This window comes from Salarias fasciatus, chromosome 5, assembly GCF_902148845.1.
Source record: "Salarias fasciatus chromosome 5, fSalaFa1.1, whole genome shotgun sequence".
Classification (NCBI taxonomy): domain Eukaryota; kingdom Metazoa; phylum Chordata; class Actinopteri; order Blenniiformes; family Blenniidae; genus Salarias; species Salarias fasciatus.
In genome coordinates, this window is record NC_043749.1 from 22378825 (window position 1) to 22399040 (window position 20216).

Genomic DNA, 20216 nt, shown 5'->3' on the forward strand with positions numbered 1-20216 from the left:
TAACACTCACCCTGATGGAAATTTGTGTCTAACGTGGAACAATTTCATGGTCTGGCCTCATAACAATCTCATTTTTTTAAGTAAATGAAATAGAGGTATAGTTCTGCAGTAAAGAACTTGAACATCCGCACAGACAAAAACAAACAATAGGTTTTTCCAATGAAATGTCTGTTTCACACATATAAATAGTGACGCGGTGAGTGACTCATGCCGAGAGCCCAACCATATCCCGACACAAGCACGCCCACTAACCGAAGCAACAAAGAGGTCTCCGATTTTCTCGCTGGTGTCCCACTCAGCCACACGAGACGCCAGTGCGATCTGGAACATGGAGTGGCACTGCGTGATCTCCCTGATTCGATAAAATATGGGCCGGATCTTCCGAGGGCTCAGGATGCGGGGATCAGCTTCCATTAACGGCCGGTGGTAGTCCTGGTGAGATTGCAACAGAAAATCGGTTGTTCATTGTGGGTTTTTTTTTTTTTTTTTGTTCTTATGCATGACTGAGTGGGCGGGCGCTTAAGATGAATCAGCAACCCACTGTCTTTAAGGATTTCTGCAACATAAATAGACAACTGACAAACACGCTGTGGATCGAGGAAATGCAAACATGGTGCCAGAAGCACAGAGATGTACAAAACAAATTATTTTTTTAATCACCTGTAAAGCAGCATTTAACCACTTATGACCACGTTGAGTACTCGAGGTGTCTTTTGACAATACAAGCCGGACTAATGATGGCAAAAAGCAGCTCCCAGCTGCGTTACAGAGGTAAAAGCAACACAGTGAAAGAGATTGATTGGTTCTTCAGAAAGCACTCATGGGAGTATTAGCATAGCCCGAAGAAATAAGCCGACAGGCTCTTTGTGGAAGCCAGTAAACACGACTCCTCTTTGAATCTGAACATGTTGATGTATGGATCACACAATGGACAAGCCCTTACACAAAACTAGAAAAACAGGCGAGAAAGGCAGCAAGAGTCCAATTTAATTTATTAAGACCCGATTGTTTTACCTATTTGTTTCATTTAATATTTTGCAGGTCTAATGTCTATGAATGTCTCCAGCAACAAATCAATTATCTACATTAAAAAAAAAAACCATCTGAACACAGGTCAGCATGATCAGCAGCACAGTTTGCTCTATAGTAATAATGAGATGTGCTCACCTCCCCAGCTGCTGCGCTGTGTGGCCTTTCATCTTTCATGTTATATGTCTGGAGACGGTGCATTTACTACTTGGTTGGACTCTCTGAATAAGAAGAGATATTTCAAAAGAGCTAAACCTCCCTAAGTATCACACGCAATGATGTCAATCGACAACAAAGGGAGCAAACTGCATCTTGACAGTGAAAGATTTTGCTGTGCATAATGCAGCCATTGATCACTGTTGATTCCATTTCAGTAGATGCCCCTCGTATTTTTTTTCTGTGATGATGAGATATCAAGTCTCCTTTTCCCCTCTAAAAGGGAGATTAAAGAAAAGACGCTAAACCCCTTCCTGCGCAGTGCTGACAGCCTCTCTCTCTCTACCTCTCTCTCTCTCTCTGCATCGAGACAGAGCCACAGAACTGAGGACGGCTGTTTCATCAGGATTATTTATACTGAGACACCTTGGTAATTTGATGGATATCACCACTTCCCTTTTCCGTGTAGTCCATGCTGGTTAAATTGTGAATATATTGCATGTGGCAGAGGAGGACAACAGGACTGAACAGCTCACCTGCAGGATTCTCCTGAGAGACTCCAGGTAACTGCGTTCACTCTGAATGATGGAGCTCAGGATATGGCGTCTGACAACCTGAGCAGACAACAGACCAGTCAGAAAATCACGCACTAAGAGGACATGATTGGGCTGCAGCATGCCGTATGCATTCGGTTAAGCACAGCGGCGCAGGTTGATGGATCGCACTATAATCACGCGATCGTCGCAGGAGGAGAAGATTCAGAAAAGAGATGTTTGAACAAGGCCTCGATTCATTGGAGTTCCACTGACATGAAATGCAGCTCTTCGAGTTGTTATAGAACACACAGCTTTTACAAACACGATGAAAAGTTTAGCAATATGTAAGAATACTTAAAATAACAAATTAATACTTTTAACAGCCTAAAGCCTTGTCCCAAGGCTACCAGATATAGAATACGCTCACATAAAGAATCTGAGTACATATGCAGGCTTGACTGTTGGAAAAGAAAGAAAAAGAAATGTGTGACTTGCACCTGGTGGCTGGTCAGACCCTCTGGCATGGGGCTCAGCTGAGGAGGGGGATGCTTCACTTCTGACACATTCACATCCAGGTACCCTGCATCATCTTCCTCCTCTATAGACGTGCAGAAACGACAAAGGAGAGAGACAGAGTGGTTAAAAGAGTGCCCGTGTGTGTGTGTGAATATGAGTGTGTGTGACAGCGAGTGTGAGGCAAGCCGAGAGAGAACAAGGGAAAGGCAGCCTTCAGATCTCACTGCAGCTGGAGACACACGGCGACACACTAACTTTATTACCTCTAAAATGTGAGGAGACTTCTATACTCACTGGAGGGGAAAAAAATGAGAGGGAGCAATGGAGAAAAAAGTGAAGAGGAAGAGAGAAAGAGGGGTCTTTGTAAGAAAGAAAAATGAAAACAATAGCATTTCTCTGTATGAGCAAAGAAGGCAAAGAAAAGTAAGTCTGCACACACGCATTCCGGCACATTCCCGTCTCTGCAATGGCACAAAGACATGCGGCGGTTTAAAAACAATCTTCATTTCTCCCCCCATAACCATAAAGACAAACATACCAGGAGCTTCCTCTGCTCCAATTAAAGACTTTGGAATGATAACAGACGACTGTTGGAAAAGAAACATAATGCTGTGCAGATTTTTGCTCAATCAATACCTAAAAATAGCAGCGGTGGCCTCTTTACCTCTTTAAGATGGCTCTGAGATTTGTTCGAGGCATGGGTTTGGTATCTATGGCTTCCAGGGATGCTCAAGTCTACATTAATGGATGCTAATCTCAAGCCATTGTGAGGCGAGGGGTCCTATATCAACACCGATATGATCCCACATGCAGAACTTCCTCTCGCTGCTTCTCGCACATCACAAAACATTGTTCGACCACATCGTCTGTCTGAAATGAAAAAGCTTGCCTGTTTTATTTATTATAGTCATTATCAATGAAATCTCTTTTTCAGAGTGCTTTCATTTCTCCCCGCAGGGATTTTTATAAAGAAAAAAAGTCGGGTTTTCGACTCTATCTGCCGAGAATACTACTTTGGCTTGGCCAGCTTTATACATAAGCAACTGCCTATAATTCAAAGTGTCAACTGTAAAGAGGTACAAAACCCAAACCTCGCCAATACCATTACCGAAAATAGTCTAATTTCCATCCACAAAACTCAGCTGACCAAGATTTACAAAGTTTTCAGACTCTCCCGTATTACCCAATTGATCTTTTCGCTGCAGGAATGAAACTTTTCGCATGACGGCTATTTTGGTCCTTTCAAGCCCATCCTTCGTTCCGCTTCTTGCCGCCTTCATGAGTTGCTGAACCTGGGTGGAAGGAGCAGAGAGAAACAACAAAGGAGTGTTGGAGCAGGAGGAATGTGCCATGCTGTGGCAACTCGATAACCCACGGTTCCTCTGGAGAGAGATGGAGAGAAGTGGCGCTCAGCGGGCTCATCATGAATCTCACCATCTGCGACTCCCCGTGGGTCGCTGTACAGCCTCTAATCAGAGAGTCTATGAGCATATCATGGGCAGATTATGGTAACAGACTGAGTTCCACATCAGCTCCATTGCTCAGTGGAGGAGAATTCAGCTGACCGCAAACTCACACCCTGAGCATCAGCGAGGCCCTGCAACCAGACTCCGCAGACCAGAATATACCCAGGGTGGTAGTATTTTTAAATGACGCCACTTCAGGAAAGTAGGTCATTAATTGGGGGCAAGTTGCACTGGTGTTTATGGAAGTAAATACGCAGAATATTATTTAATAATTCATGCATCTCATAAATGTGTCTTGATATTAAACCAAGCGGGGAGAGGGAGAGACAAGAAGTTGAACTGAGAGTCTCGGAGTAAAGCCACAAAGCAAAAAGGGAAGCTGGGAAGGATTTCATGGAGCGTCAGCTAAAGACGGTACACTTGAACCCTGGGTGATCATCAATCGAACTGGCAAACATCGAGCACAGTGATCCGAGCTTTGCAAAGAGACAGTGTGATACACATCGACCAGCCGTAACATTATGACTACCTACCTACCACCGTGAAGGTCCATGCTGATTCCACTAGACCACGAGATCCCTGCCTGCATCCGGAAGAGCTGTCCACGTAACACCCCGTCACCAGCTTATCACTTTTTCCTTCTCGGAGTTGTTTGGAATGATACTGAGAATACCAGGAACACCTGTCTGTCTTACCCAGCCGTGTGGCTTTCACAATTTAGCACTTTTTAAATTAACTGATGAGAATCTTTTTGTTGTTTTGTTTGTTTTTGTTTTTTTATGCTTCTAAAACAAAAAATGAACTTTGAGAGAAAGAAATGTTCACCTGCTTCTTATAAACCCTCCCACTAACTGACTAATGAGCGACTTCCTCACCTGTCATCGGTCATAATGTTAAGGCTGATGGGTGTGACCGTGTTTCCCTGCTGCTGGAGATATACCTTGATGTCATAGTTGTTCTTTCCAGACAGCCTGGTGGCTAGTTCACGTTTGGTCCTGGCACATCGATCCCTCAGCCGACGCACTTCAGGAGCGAGCTACGGGTATTGGACAAGGACGGGGGGGTGGGAAGGGAAGGGAAGGGGGTGGGGGTCAGCAAGGGTTGTGTGAGGCCACAGGAAGCAAAGGGAGGAGGAGAAAAGTAAGGGAGAAGGGCATGGAGAAAAAAAAAAAAAGCAAAAAAACAAACTTCGCAATGCTAGGGATTAATCACGAGCAAAAGGGAGTGAGAGGTTGGAGCCCGGCTTTGGTCAAAAGTGTTATGTTGCGTGAGACTGATGGCCACTGATTTGGAGGAGGATGTGAAGGGTTGTAGGCAGCATTTATTAAAATAAGCAAACTTTATTGCAGCTCTCCCTGGTTCCTCAGCCGAGGAGAGAACTTCAGGTGCACTTGGTAAAAAATTAATTGTGCGAAACTAATTAAAAACAATGTGTTTTTGATGAAGGCTGTGCTAGCTGGAAAAGTGTTGTTGGGCCCTTGTAGTTACAGTTTTTTTTCAGTAATTGCTCTGCCAGTGTAGCTGAATCCTTCTTTTTGTTCAGTGGCCTGGGACTTTGGAGGGATTTTCACACTGCAGCCTCCTGTAATTACCTGAGCAACTCATTTTCTGTCCTGACACAGGATGTATTTTGTTACCTTTGGTCTCCCCCCCTTTGTTCCTCCAAGTATTTTTTTTTTTTCCAAGTCAGGATTTTCTTGGATTACAGCATTCTGACATAAATACCTTCAATATGTAAAATTATGTAAAGACAGGTAAGAATCTATACATCAATGATTCAACTCAGCAAAAATACTTTCCATTAGTGTGATTTCAAATTTGTCTCGAGGACTTAAAGCTGCAAAAAGGCTGGTGGAGCATAAAGGGAACATTGCTGCACAATGTGAATGTGCACACAGTGCCATCATGTGGAAGAATGACACTCTGAAGCACAACGCTGATTAACAACATCCTTGGCAGAAAAGAGGAGAGGAGATCTGAAGCTCTTTAAACAGAAACGCCTGGTGTTTACTTTCATCCCACAAAAAAAAAAAGCAGAAAGTTAAGGCAGCCCTGTTATACATATTTTATGTTCTTTATGGTTGTCTTCCAGTTGTATACATTAATAAAGACAACTGTACAAGAGCAGATAAAATATTCTCCTTGATTCTTTTTGATGTGCTGGAAATCAGCCAGAACACAACCCAGTCGGCCATGATGGCATTTAAAACAAACACAGAAGACAATCTATGAATTAAACAAGCAGCAGGCACGCGTTCACACGTGCTCTATACCTTGCTCCTTGTCGGTAGTTTTGTCTCATTATCGGATTGCTCGTCGTAGCTCTCAAATTCACTGGAGCTCCACCCATTGTCAGCATGAACGGGTCCGCCGTCTCTCTGAACATCTTCGTAAAGCGTATCTGCCAAACCAGACAGAAAAAAATATATTACACATCACACAGAAGTGCACTGCAGGATTCATTAGTGAGCAGATAACAGGAGTAAACCTGTAGCTCACTAACCTTCATCAGGAGAGAGGGGCTCCTCGCTCGGAACGTCATCGTAGATCACCTCTGAGGCGTCCGCCGTCTGCGGCTCGGCGTCGGCCACCAGCGAGCCTGGCGAAGAAAACCAGCGGCATCTAAGTAAACACTCTTTATATAAGGATGAATACAGTGAAGCGCGCAGTTTAGTTTTATCTCTGTTTAGTTTGATAGTTGCACCTCTTGTTGGATCTTTCTCCAAAAACACACACACACACACACACACACACAAAACAGTTTCACCTTGCCTGAATCTTTTTTTTTTTTTTTGGTAAAAAGAACAAGATAAAAAGATGCTGAATTTTTTCACTTCTGGTTAGAAATTTAATTCACACAAGCAGTGAATATTTACATACCTATGATACTATTTGCATTTAAAATTGTTCCCACTCTGGGCGATCTGCCATGTGTCGTCGCATGATTGTATCCCACTTGTTTGAGCTATTGACCCACTCTATCTCCACGCCTGGCCGAATTTGTCATTAACTGCTTTGAGAGTGTTTCAGCCTAATTTAGCTCAGTGAGCTTTATCGATTTGGTCTTAAACTGTGATTTGTCTACAACACTTTCGCCTAAGCCCCGAACAGCAACAATCACGGTTTTCAATTATTCTCACCGAAGATGTATTTTCTGTCATGGATTATTCAGCGTGAGTTTCGAAACAACCTTGCACGCAAGCTGGGGGGAAAAAAAAAAATGTCTCTGTACTTTTTCTTTAACAAAAGAGGATTATCATCACAAATGTTCTTTATATCTCACTCACTTTCCCATGCTTGTGCTTTAAAAAAAAAAAAAGAAAAAAAAAGGTTCACAATAGAGAAGAAAACAAACTGGATTTGGGCTATCAGCCTCACTATCAGCATATCTGCAAAGTGACGGGGCCTCTTGGGAACACGGTTTGTTACATCAAATGTGGAAAATCATAAGTTTTTCCACTCTGTTTTCTCACTTTTTATACTCAACTTTTCTCTAAAGGAACACAAAGACGCTCCAAAAATATTCATAGGTCACACTGCCTTTGCAAGAACTCCACTGCCAAAATGAATATGTAATAATTGACGCAAACCGGCAGGAAAGGTAGGAATGTATTTGAAATCAATGCTCAGATAATTAAAAGATTATGCGCTGTGGTTTAAATCAAACAGCACCGCAGTCACATGGCTGCTTTTGCAAACAGGAAATACTTCATTATTCATAATGAAGCATATAAAGTATGTTCAAAGGGAAACACGGTCTTCCAACATAAGCTATTTTCTAATCCACACGCCAAGAAGTGCAAAAACATTTGGATTTTGATGCTGAAGAACTCATGAATGTTTTAAATGAGCAGATTTGTCCTGAAAGCGAACCCAACAATGGCCATACATCTTGTTTTCCTGTTTGCTTTGCGTTATAATTGTAGCCATCAGGAGAAGTTTAATATACGTTTATTATTGAATCGCTTTAACTGCATTACACGCATTCAGAATGAGGACTCTGAGCAAATTCATCAGAGAAGGGACATAAAAAATGTCGTGCAGTATTGCAAGACTCCTTTACATCTCTCGTTTCTGAGCCACCTTCAAATAACAGCAGCACTGCTGACGGAGTCGAAATCCAAAAGCAATTTTCCCTCATGGAAATGGCTCTCTATTGATCCTCATCCCGAATTAATTGGATTCATGTCATGCCTGTGTTGAAATCAAACTATGACAGACAATATGTGCGAGAGAGTAAGTCACTGTGTGTGTGTTTGTTGGTATGTATCCGAATGAAATGTGTCTGTGTGGTTGTGTATGTGTGTGTGTGTGTGTGTGTGTGTGTGTGTTACCATGTATGTCTGGCCTTTCAGAGACAAAATCAATGATCTATGAGCTGACCATAGATTTGTAATATGGTGCTCTTGTCACCTCTGATCAAGGTCAAGAGTTGCTTTGTGTCCTAGTAACAAAATGCTAGTGCTGGATTTATACTGCCGGTGTCATTATAGTGTGGTCCGGGCTACTGTTTACGCAACTGTGGAGGCCCAATTGGTTTTCTATCAGATCTGTCCGCAATGTGAACACAATAATACATAGGTGGAATGAGCTGGAATCCCAAGGCAAGCTAAGGTTTAATCTTTTTGGTTTGAAATTGAACCCTTGATCTACAATATAAGGTGCATCAGTTCACTGTCAAAATAACTTAGTTTCGTACCTTCAGAGATGTCCCCGGAGCCACAGCCTTTCTTGATAGTTTCTTTCCCGGAGTCTCCCGAATCAGCCGGCGTGTCCGCAGCTGGCGGCGGTACAGGAAGACCCTGGAGCGCCGTCTCCACAGGGGGAGCGGAGGTACTGGGCTGTGCTGCTGCTGCTGAGGCTGCTGCTACGGCCCTGGAAGGTACCCAAACATTAGCACAGTTAAACAAACACCGAGTGTTGTGTGCCTCATTACAAGTTAATTTCACCGAGAGGAAGGGAAGGCAGAGAGGCTGGACACGGGGGTCGAGAACAGTTCTCTGTTATCCAAGCACAGAAATGCACACTCCCTGAAGTCTGACAGGCCACATATTGCTTCTGTCAAATTGTCATGATGTTTTTTCAAGTAACTCATTTTGAAAAGAGGGACAGTATTTTTCCTCCTTTCAGCCAGCTGTGTCTCTTTACTGCCACTACAAAAGATGTTTTCCTTCCATTCTGTCTGTCTTTTTGATATTTGTGAAGATAAATCCGCAGTAAAATAGTTTGAAGATACTCAGTTGATGAAAAATAATTAGTCGTGGTGTGAATTCACTCATTTCCCATCTTTATGATGTTCCGTCTCCACCCTGGCGGTTCAGAGCAGGGTGCATCAAACAGCAAACAGCTAACTCAGGTACCCAGGTAGAACATGCAAACTCCACACAAAGCTCCACCTGAGCATAAACTGGGAAGTGTGTTAACCACTAAGACAATATAATATTTGTATGTCTGCATGTTGCCTTGTTTTTCTACAGTAACTTAAGCTACTCTTATGTATATTCTTAGGAGTATTTTCATGCACCAGTTGGTGGATTGTTCAGCTCTGCTAGAAATGTAGGCTCTTTATTTTCCTCTTATACTGCTTTAGAGACCTTTAATGGAAAAAAAATTGCATATTAAGAAATACCGAAACACTTAAAACAATATTTTGTCACATGTTCCCACTAAGGCGTGTTAAAAGTATATTTTAGTTAGAAAACTTTTGCCTTGCCGCATATGAGAAGTAAATATGAATGCAGCGAACGCTCGCTACTTTGGTTGCTTACCTTTTTCCGGGCACTGTCAAATCATTATCTGTCATGCCCGCGGCTTACTATAATCACCGCTGGCTTTCTGAATGAAAACATGCCCTGAACCAGCGATTAAAAACAGACTCCAGCATCACAGGGGAAAATCTTGTTGACACAGCTATCACAGTGTCTGTGTTGATGCTGCCAGTGAGGAATCGTCCACCCCCACATGACTGATAATATGACAGTTTCCAGCGTGTAGGAGAGTCCCATCTCCACTAATTAAATCTGTCCCCTTTGCTAAACACCTCAACAGCTCCGGCAAACGCCAGGAGCAGCTGCAGACTCGGAGTCGCGGGCAACGTGAAGACAAACAAGCCACGGCGAGAAAACATCATGCACAAAGTGCCGTAATTTGGAACCGTTGAGGCGGAGGCCATGCAGACTTTTCTTTCCATTAAATGGCAACGGAAGTAAACTTTCTGTATTGCACAATCTAGCGAGCCATTATCTTTTACTGTAGGGTACAACGTCAAGTGAACCATGTATTATGAGCTGGAAATAAAAGCGGGGATGCCTGCAGCAGACGAGAATGATAAATAACAGGAGGTAATTTCTTTCATCTGCATAATGGAAAATACTGATAGGTAAGATTCACCGCATGAAAATAAATTAGAACGTGTCATTTATGAACACAGCATTTAAAACCCTTCGGAGAGCATACTCTGATTATTTGCCCAAATTATTCAAAATACCTGCATGTGACAAAGTATTAAAATGTATTTCAGCAGAGAAAGCCTGTACATGAGGAAATGTAGTCTGAGTTTTACTTCACTTTTTTTTTTTCCATGATTTCCCAACAGCACAGTGAATGTCTGCCACAAATCTGGAAGTAAACATGCCCACACGTCATAAAAGAACTACTGATAGTAGCCATTCGGCTTACTGCGATCTGGAGCAACAAAACGACTGAAAAGTATTACTTTGATCCATTCCCCATGATGTGGCGCCATTCATCTCAATCCAATGATCTCCACCCACGTGAAACGCAAAAAAAAAAAGAGATATTTGTCAACACATTTCTGGTGAAAAACTGATATCCTGTCATTAAAATTGCTTGTGCGGAAAAGAACAATGGCAGCACACAGCTCGTCTGCCTGCTTTGCCTGTATGTATTCATGTCAGGTTTGATTGATTTGAGCAGTGTAGCTATCGATCTCGGCATATCTTTGCACACTCCTTCACAACTTATCTGGGCCTATAAGCCCCAGTGAGTCATATAGCTCAAGGAGAGAAAAAGGAATCATTTTTCAATGCAAATGACGTAGCCTGGGGCACAGCACAGCCTAAAGAGGAAGCTCCTTGAATGCAAATTTCACACTTCCATCTGTTTCTATTCCCCTCAGCGAGCACACCGGGACAGTACTGCATGCCACAGCTCTACCTGTTTTGCCCCCTGATCTCGACTGGGAAGAGTCGTTTCTTTATATCTGCACAAGCATTGCGCTGACCATACTGATGGAGCTCTATTTGTCCTCAGGTCATAAATCTCCTCCACAAACAACTGCCCACATCCCGTATTGAACCGCTCCTTCACAGAGTTCCTGCTTAAGTTGTTCTGTACTTGGCAGACTCCAATTAGGCAGCAACCTCAGAATTCAGGGCATGGCGTCTCATTAAATTTACATGCCGGACTGTTTTTAAAGCTTTTGTTGGCGAACCTTTTGATTTGGTTGACTCGGACAGGAAACAAATGCACAAAGCAAACAGAAAGATAGGAAATTAAAGATCAGTTTATACGGAGGGTGTAAGGGGAATACAGCTGGAGTCATGTTAACTCTTTATGATCTTTACAATACTTAGAAGTATAAAAGTTCAACACAAGGGATATATAAAGAATTGTATTTACTTTCTTTGATACATTTCAGCCTCAGCTCTAGAAGATGCAATCAAATGTAATTTATTTCCTTAAAAAAAAAAACAGCTGGAAATTGTAACCTTGCATTGTAACTTTTAAATTGTAACTAATGCTAGTTTGCTGGCAACAAGGTAGTTGGATCTCATGCTGCATCACTGATATTTCAGCTCCAGTCTCAGTGTTGTGTTCACTACTTAAGATATTTATTAAAAACAAAAAACAAAAAAACTTTTCTTTTGAAATTCTTACAATTTGCTTGGTGGTCTGGCGGGCTGAACTTGAGCCTCTTGCGGGTCAGTTCTGGCCCACAGGCCTTATGTTTGACAGCTCTGATCTAAATGGGCTTGTTTCTCAGTGGAAGTCCGTGAACTGTTACACAACCATGTTGCCACATGTGATCCTCCAGTGAGTCAGACTGTCCTATAATATCATGTGGTATTTGCAAAATAGAAAGGAAAAAAAAAAAAAAAAAAAACCTTCCCTGGATATGACCCCTGAAACACGTTGGGGCATTTATTAAAAAGTGCTGTGTTTATGTGGACTCTGACAAAATTTGCTGTCACTATTTTTCTGAAGATTTCTTTACGTTTTATTAAGTTAAAAAAAAAAAAAACTTGAGAAAGGCCAGATTTCACCAAACCCAAAGAACCAAAAGTCAAAACCGAGCACTGTTATTTTGAGAAATGTCAACAGTAAAGCATTGTCATCTATTTTAACAAACTCCAGACATGCCACACAAACAGCACAATGTTTAGAACAGCTGCTTAATCACGTATTCTGTCATTTTAGATCTGACATCATTAAATTGAAAGAGACATGAAGAAAAGCAGAATGAGCCTGATGGAGGATTAGGAACAGATACAGAAACAAGATCACATGAGGAAGCTCACAAACAGTGGACGGGAACACAACATATGTATGTGGAGGAACACAACGTATGTATGTGGAGGAACACAACGTATGTATGTGGAGGAACACAACGTATGCATGTGGAGGTGGCTGATGGCAAAGTGCAGGAAGGCAGGAGAGATCAGGCAGCAGTAGGCGGGGAGGCGGAGCAGGTAGCAAGGGATGGAGACGGGATGAAAGGGACAATATAAGCAAGGCTGAATAAAACACTGGAGAGGGCAGAACAGTGGACAGAGAAGCAAAACGGTGACAACTTTTTTTTTTTTTTTTTTTTTGCTTTTGCTTTCACAGCACACCAAACTGCAGGAAGCACAGCGAGGTGAGAGGTCTTCAAACAAAGTGGCTGTGAAAAATAAATGTGTTCTGTGAGGTACATTAGATGAGTTCCTTTGCGAGACCAAAAAACTTTAAAGGTCTAAAGGGAAAAAAAAAACAACAACATGGTGGGAAAAAAGTGTGAAAGCCAGTCAATAGTAAAAGAGTAAAGTTACCGTCGCAAAGGGCAGAGCGCTGTGTACATAAACCCACACATGCATGCCGTGTTGGCATGGTTTCCTTTGTGCTGGTCTTTTATGGCCGAGGTCTCATGCAATTGGTTTAATGAAAAACTATCCGTCTATCTGTCTGCTATCTGGGGCAAAAAAAATCAAGCCAGAAGCAGATGCAGGTATCAAACAAACAGTGGCGTGTGCATAAAAACCCTATGGGAGAGAAGCGCTGCCTCCAGCCTAATAGTCACAACAAGCAGATGCAGTGTCAGTGCAGTGTTAGGGAAAAGAAACAACATATTTCTGCAATAACAATCCCAAAGTAATTTTGGCGATATTATTCTAAAGCTGCTGACAGATGTGGTGGGATGTGCTGACAGTCTCAACACCTTGATCGCGGAAAGTGCTATTGATAGCTCTTCTTTAAAAGGCAGACGATTGAGCAAACCCAAGTGGAAATGTGCACTCAGCAGAAATCCCCCTGCATGAGAAATTGCCAAGACCTCAGTGTGACTTTATCACACGCACGCACACACACAAATGCTAATGCGCACACAGGCACACACACACACACACACACACACACACACACACACACACAGACAAAGGTACATCTGTGAACAAACACAGGCCGCTCGTTTCGGCACAGGAAAACCCACAGGAATCCGAACCCTGAGGTTAACTGCAGAGTTTGGTCAGCGGTGGTTTCAAACACACTTCCTTCAAGCACAGGTGGGGGGCCTCATCAAAATCGGGGCCCCTCGGGACAACAGGGGCTGGAGAGAAATGGCATATTTAGCTTAGCTGTAGCTACAGCTTACAGCTCTCTAAAGCTGTTTGTTCGCTTACAGCTAACAAACAGCGAGAGCTGAGGAATATAATTGCACAGCAGCAGTTTATATTCCAGTTTTCAGTCTTTTTTTTCTTTTTTTTTTTACAACCCTGACTGATACGATTCTAATTTCTTGGGGCATTAAACGGCCTTTCAAATACAGAGTCTGAGTTTTAGCTCAATGCAAGCTAAACTATCCTTTGAAAAGACTGTAATTCTGTCCATCAGCTCCCGGGCTGCTCTTCAGTCGATGACTTTGACTGCTGACCTCCCCACGGAGCGGCGTTCGGCAAAAAGACAGTCGCCTTGGAGGAATCAATAACCTATCACATTATCATTTACTGCACCCAGGCCTCGCAGCAAACTGTCTTCTTGATTGTATGAGAGATGCTTTCAGACTGCATCAAACTGAGGTCATTTCCTTCCTACACCTACTCCACTGGTGTTATATACAATTCATTTCACATATTTTTTTTTTTCACATCAGAAAAAGAAAATCCTTCAACCCAAAACTCCACAAGGACTGTTTGACATTTCCAAAATGTTGTGAAAGTTACAAAACTCAGGGATGGCAGTGACTTTGCTGGTTGCCCTGTGTTATTATTGCAGTGTTGCAGGGACACGTCAGCTGAGCTGTCAGTGCTGTGATGACTTATTACCGCATTCAGTTCAGCTGGAGTTACAGTACCTGGAGGAAGATCTTTCAAAATACAAATGCAAGCACCTCTTGAAAGAAATGTATATAAGAACTAATGGCAATGAGAAGGAGTCCCAACACAGCAGCTGAGAGAAACTACAAACACACAAACAGCTGCTGGCAGGTCTCTTAAAGTTAGTGCGGCGTTTATTCAGACCTGCTCAGGTACTGTGGTCGAAAGCTAATGTTTTCACACGGCTGTGGAAGGGCTGAATCAGCTCCATATTGATGAGGTGCGCCTCATCTTTCAGCAAACAAAGGCTTCGGCTAACGCTGACATATTGCTCAGTGCACAGGAAAGAGATGGACATCAGCTTTTAAGGTCGATTACTTGGAAAACAGACGCACGATCCGAAGAAAAACAAAGCACCTGGGTTAAATCACCGACATCCAGACCGCTCTTATAGAGGGTAAGATATATATATATATATATATATATATATAGGTTAGTGATCATTGTATTCAGTTGCTGTGAGGAGGACTGAGTTCATTCAATTTTAATAAAAGGCTTCTGGTCCAGAAAACAGCAGTTGCTTTTCACTGGCTTTGGCTCATGATAAAGCTGGAACTTCAAGCAGAACAGAAAGACACAACAAGTAAAAAGTAGTAACAAGTATCAAACCCACTGAGACTTGAGTAAATGTAACTGTATTGTTAATTTCATAGCAGCAATCGGTTAGTATCTTGTTATTGCAAAACAAAGTGGCGCTGCAGTGACACGGCCCGATTCACTTCAGTTCCTCTCACTGGTTTCATTTGTCAACGTGAGCAAACTGAAACAGTTCACCATGTGCTGCATGCCGGATGAATAAGATAATACACAACAAAAGCAACGTCTGCTGTCCACAAGAGGCAGCAAAAATGTGACAGTTCAGAATTTAACATTCCAAAATTTAGGATTACATAAAAATCTAAATTACATTGTATTGATTCTTTAATGTAACTGAAGCTTTTTAATGATTCTAAACAAATTGCTCAGTGAAATATAAAAGGAGTGATCATGCACTCGGCCTGCGTGTGATTTCCCATAAGACCTGTATCAGCAGCATCATTTTATTCTTGACACCACCACTCGTCACAGTGGGTGTGACAGGCCATCTGGCATCGAGACGATGCACAAACAGATGCGGCGTCGCATCGCAGCGTCTCGTACCCACTGTGGAGTGTTTGCGCGACATTATCTCCGACATAATGACACGACACTGATGTGGTGCTGGAGTTTACTACACTCTCCACCCATCCTCGGTAATTTTCCATAAAACAGTGATCGGAATCAGAGGCAACTCACCGGCTGGATGACTCGGGAACTGGAACGTCTGTCAAAAGGAAGAAAACAACAACAGTGAGATAAAGAATTGCGATGCAAGGGAGGCAACGGGTGAAACCGAGTTTTGATTTACTGAAACAAAAGAGGACACTTGCTGCGACCTCCAGACGAATACAAAGAGAGAAGCAGTCATTTCTCTTTTTTTTCCCCCTCCTACTCATGACTGAACTTTCACTTCCAGCTATACGACACCCAGGGAACAGCTGAGGTGATCGGCCTTGCTCAGAAGTCACCTGTCAGCAGGGGGATTCAAACCAGCAAGCTTCCAATCAGAAGACTGCTTCTCTAACTTCGAGGCCACCGCTGCCCCAAATGATTATTAATGATAATTCAATGATTGAGGGTAAAATGACTCAAAAATATTCAAGTTTACTCAAAAATGTCTTATAATTTCAGCATATTTAACTTTGCCTCCTCTGTGAAGGTGCAGCTATAATCAAAGGCACAAATTCAGACAGACTTATCATTTTCCTCCGCATACTTTATCAAAATCAATCTCCTTTGACAAGAAATGGTTCCAAAAATCTGTGGAATAAAATACTGGTAGGAATAATTTACTCGTCTATAAATCAAAATCAAAACTGCTCTCTTTATAACTATGAGTGAACAGAAAAATAAAATGTTAAATGATGTCTTGAATAACTCTTCTGTTTTCGAATGGTAAGTTTCAACAAAACCTGTTAATTTTTCACTTCAATGTAAAAATGTAAACTAAAAATCTGGTACTAGTTGAACAATCATCTTGTTGGCAGACTGGAGGCGACGCTGCTCCGATGTCTGCTCCCTCCGTTAGTGAGCGATAAAAATGCATCTTGGGGATTGTTTCACAATAAACAAAGTACTGAGACATCCTGTGTCAAAATGTCAGTGAATTTAAAAAGGATTTTCATCCTTTTATAATCAACTAGACAAGAAAGTGTTAAGTTATCCTGGCAAAGAGGACTACATTTAGGGTTTGTTTGTTTTTTTCCCTGACTACAACACAGTTTCTCTTCTAAATCCAAACCAGCACCCACACACGGCCTCGCACACACACCTACACGTACAAACACACGGTATACACATGCTGATATTTTCAAATCATGTTGACTTTCATTCTGTTAAAAAGTCTGTTACAAGTTGTGATTTCTAAAGTTTTACCTCTGCTCCAAGTACAATCAATAAAAAGCTGTTAATAGTGAATTCGATTTTTAGATTCTAAGTCTGGCCACATGTTGAAGTCTGTTACATTCGGCTCGCAGGCTTCTCAGAAATTTTGGGTCAGTTGTTGTAACATTAGTTAATTTTGAGAGTTTTGACAATAAATGAATCCTGTAAAAAGTAATAAAAGTACCATCCAGGGTTTTTTGGGGTTCAGGACTCTTCAACATAGCCACAGCAAAAAATTGGGAATTGAACCACCTATTATTATATTACAACTACAAAGAGATCAATAAGCATACTGTAGATGTAACTAATGTAGAACAAATTTACTAATTTTTGGCTTAAAGCTGTATGAGATATTAATGGAAATGTTACAAATATGCTGAGGTTCTCCTGATAATCAGGACCAGTCAAAAGAAAATTGCACTTGCTTCAGTGAAGACATTTGAGTCATAAGACTTTAAATATTTCTCATGAGCAAGTCTCAGCCTGTCTGGTTGGGGGGCATTTTTACAGCGAAGGCATGCACAAGACAGGTGCCGTAAAACAGACGCTGCGCTTAAACCTCTCTTAGATCCTGACATGTAAACTCCTGACGCGAGGTGAGGGATTGACTCAGCCGCTCTCAGCTGCTCCCGGCTCTCCATTACATAACAGGCCGTCATCACTCAGTGTTAACAACACCAACAACGCCACGTGTCTCCACATCCCACCTGACAGATTACAACCAGGTAGACTGTCAGGGAAAAAAAAAAAAAGAAAAAAGAAAAAAAAAAGCTTTTTCAATTAAGCTCTAATCACTTCATTTAGTCCAAAAAAGAAATTCTCCACTACTGAAATCACCCTCTTTATCTGGGGTGTTTAATTACCACAGTCTTTCTAGGAAATATTACTCGGGTAGAAAATATATCACACTTACGTCCACACAGTTCCATTTAATTAGTAAAGTTAATGCTGCTCTTTGATTCCCCACACCAATTAAATAAAATCTAATAACTGTCACTCACACGCTGGGGTCAATAGTAAGGTGACAGAAACATGATCGTATCGCACGGAATACAAAAATCCAATTTACTGCTGTGCTGGGAGGCTGACAGTGGCGAACAAATACGGAAAAGGTAGTTTACAGCACTGATCAACACATTCTGACCAATAACATGCAAGAGCTATAAAAATATGACTTCAGTCAAATACACAGGAAAGATCTTTTATTTTTTTTATTAACTATACTGTAACATGGTGATATGACTCAAAAGAGAGATTAAGGATGAATAAGTCATTTCTACAACTCGTTACCATCTGAGATTAAAAACACCTTATTGCTCAGAAGACGTTACCTGTGGTTGCGCTTGAAGCTGCAGGCTTGTTTTTGTCCTCCGGTCCAGCAGGAGGCGAAGTTTCAGAAGGTTTCGTGCCGTTTGTGTCCGTTTGTGATCCACTTCCAGTTGTTTTTCCAGTACAATCCACACCGAGCCCGTCACCATTCTCTTTTGGCGTTTCCTCATCGGTGCTGTCGTCAAACTGGAACCCTTCCCCTTGCTCCTCATCATCCTCCTCTTCGTCCTCTTTTGGGGGTTGCTGGGACATCAAAGTCGACATGATTTCTGTAAAATAGTCAGAATTCAAAATCAATACATGAATTTGCTCAGAAAAAAACATGTCAAGCTTTGTTATTATCTCATTCAGCCGAGGAAAGAGGTGTTTTTTTAATTTGTATAAAATAAACAGTTGCTGAAAAACACGTAAAATGAAGTATTACTTCCAATGCAATGCAAAAAAGAAAGATACAAACATTCTGAAATTGATTACAGTGAGATAATACAGAAGTTTTGTACACATGGGCCAACTGGACGGCCAGGCCAGCACACAGTTTACTGTCAGTTAACATATGGCTTTTAGAAAGGCCGTTAGGCTGAGAAGGCTTAGCGGCAGATTGATTAAGATGTTCCACACAAACGTAGAAAACATGAATCCCCACATCATGGCTATCTTGTTTCATCTTGTCCTTTAAATGTAAATAGGAGTGGCAAATCCGTGTTTCAGAAATTGATTTTTCTCAGAGTATTAAAGTTTAGCGATACAGACACGCACTGATTTCAAGCATGCAGTGTGATTCAACTGTGACCCTTGGCCCACATGGTAACTCAAGAAAATCTGGAATTTCAGTCGTCATTTGTAGTAATGGAGATTAGATTTGCTGTTAGCACATTTTCTAAATAAAATGTGAGATTTTCCATGAGCCATATTCCCTCAAGGTTACAAACTTTTTCTTTTTTCTTTTTTTTTTTTTTACAGTGTCGGGGGGGTTTCCTCTGTAAACAGGCTCTGTTTCTGCAAACATGACAGCACACCACCCCTCCACCCAACATCTGCTTTGCATTGTGATTGGTGCTGAGCAGCTTCCAGAGCTTCAGCGTCGTTGGGCCTGATCGGGCGGTTCGTCAGGAAGAAGTGACGGCACAGAGCGGAGGAATCCAAGCATGAGACCTCTGCAGAAAAACACCCCTGGGTTGTGAAAATCACTGATCAAACTTTTTTTAATCAACCTGGATACCAAGGACGGTCACTGTGCCTGTTTTTTAGTGGAAGCTGAAAGCTAAACCTGGGCTCAGTAGTTGCTTGTGCAGCAGGATTCAATCCCAAACAAAAGTCTAACAAAAGGAAATGAAAAAAAAATTGATTGCCTGAAATTAATAGTATATCTTTATAGATACTGAAATGTCTTTTTTGTTCCTCAAGAGAGTGAGGCAAACACAAAATCTAAAGTCTTAGAATCACCTCCTGTCGCAGTTAATATCAAAGTCTGTCCAGTCTCAAAAAGATCTGTGATGAGAAACATCAGCAGGTGTAATACGAATGTCAGAAAGGTTTCATTCATTCGACACAGTAACTGAATTCTGTGGAAAAAAAAAACTGAATTACACTGTAAAATATTGATACAGTGCATTGCTGTATCGCACAAGCTCGTCAGATAATTTAGAGTATTCCAGCAAAACGCTGCTCCCATTATAATAAATGGATCTGAAGTGATAAAAATGCCAATGAAAAACCAACCAACAGTGTGAAATATCTCTGCTGCCACACCAGTGAAGAGCCTCTCACCTGGAAAGGAAATTACAGTAGTGTCACTGTCAACCTTTTTATTGCAAACAGAAGCCTGGACACCGGTAAACTACTATAAAATTTACAGCAATCCTTTCACAGTGTATTGACAATGCATTGTTGCAAGGGCAATTCCATTATTATTATTTACTCAGCTGCAAAATGACAAGTGTCTGGCTTATTAGTGCATACTCCACACTGGTGAAAGCATTGTAGAGGTTATCAATATACTTATATTAACTGTGGACATTATTTCATTCATTTTTAATAAAATAATTTCACTTTTTGACCTTTGATTCTCTGGAGATTTGCATTTATACTTTGTTCTTATGTGAATATATTTTGATAAGAAGACTACACAAGGT

The 20216-nt window shown here is 41.6% G+C and overlaps 1 protein-coding gene across 3 annotated transcripts in view; it reads right to left on the minus strand.

Annotated features, from left to right (window-relative positions):
- arhgef10la (Rho guanine nucleotide exchange factor (GEF) 10-like a) overlaps positions 1-20216 on the minus strand; it is a 125422-nt gene that overhangs the window by 97507 nt on the left and 7699 nt on the right. For 2 of the 3 annotated variants that reach the window (XM_030091727.1, XM_030091728.1), the window contains exons 2-11: positions 18087-18353; positions 15568-15595; positions 8403-8578; positions 6207-6302; positions 5977-6104; positions 4644-4739; positions 3421-3529; positions 2219-2319; positions 1722-1799; positions 253-432 (exon numbers count right to left, since the gene is read on the minus strand). In XM_030091727.1, the coding sequence (XP_029947587.1) occupies positions 253-432; positions 1722-1799; positions 2219-2319; positions 3421-3529; positions 4644-4739; positions 5977-6104; positions 6207-6302; positions 8403-8578; positions 15568-15595; positions 18087-18348 (1254 nt within the window). In that variant the 5' untranslated portion in view covers positions 18349-18353. The remainder of the gene's footprint in view (positions 1-252; positions 433-1721; positions 1800-2218; positions 2320-3420; positions 3530-4643; positions 4740-5976; positions 6105-6206; positions 6303-8402; positions 8579-15567; positions 15596-18086; positions 18354-20216) is intronic. The other variant, XM_030091729.1, reaches the window with a different exon arrangement.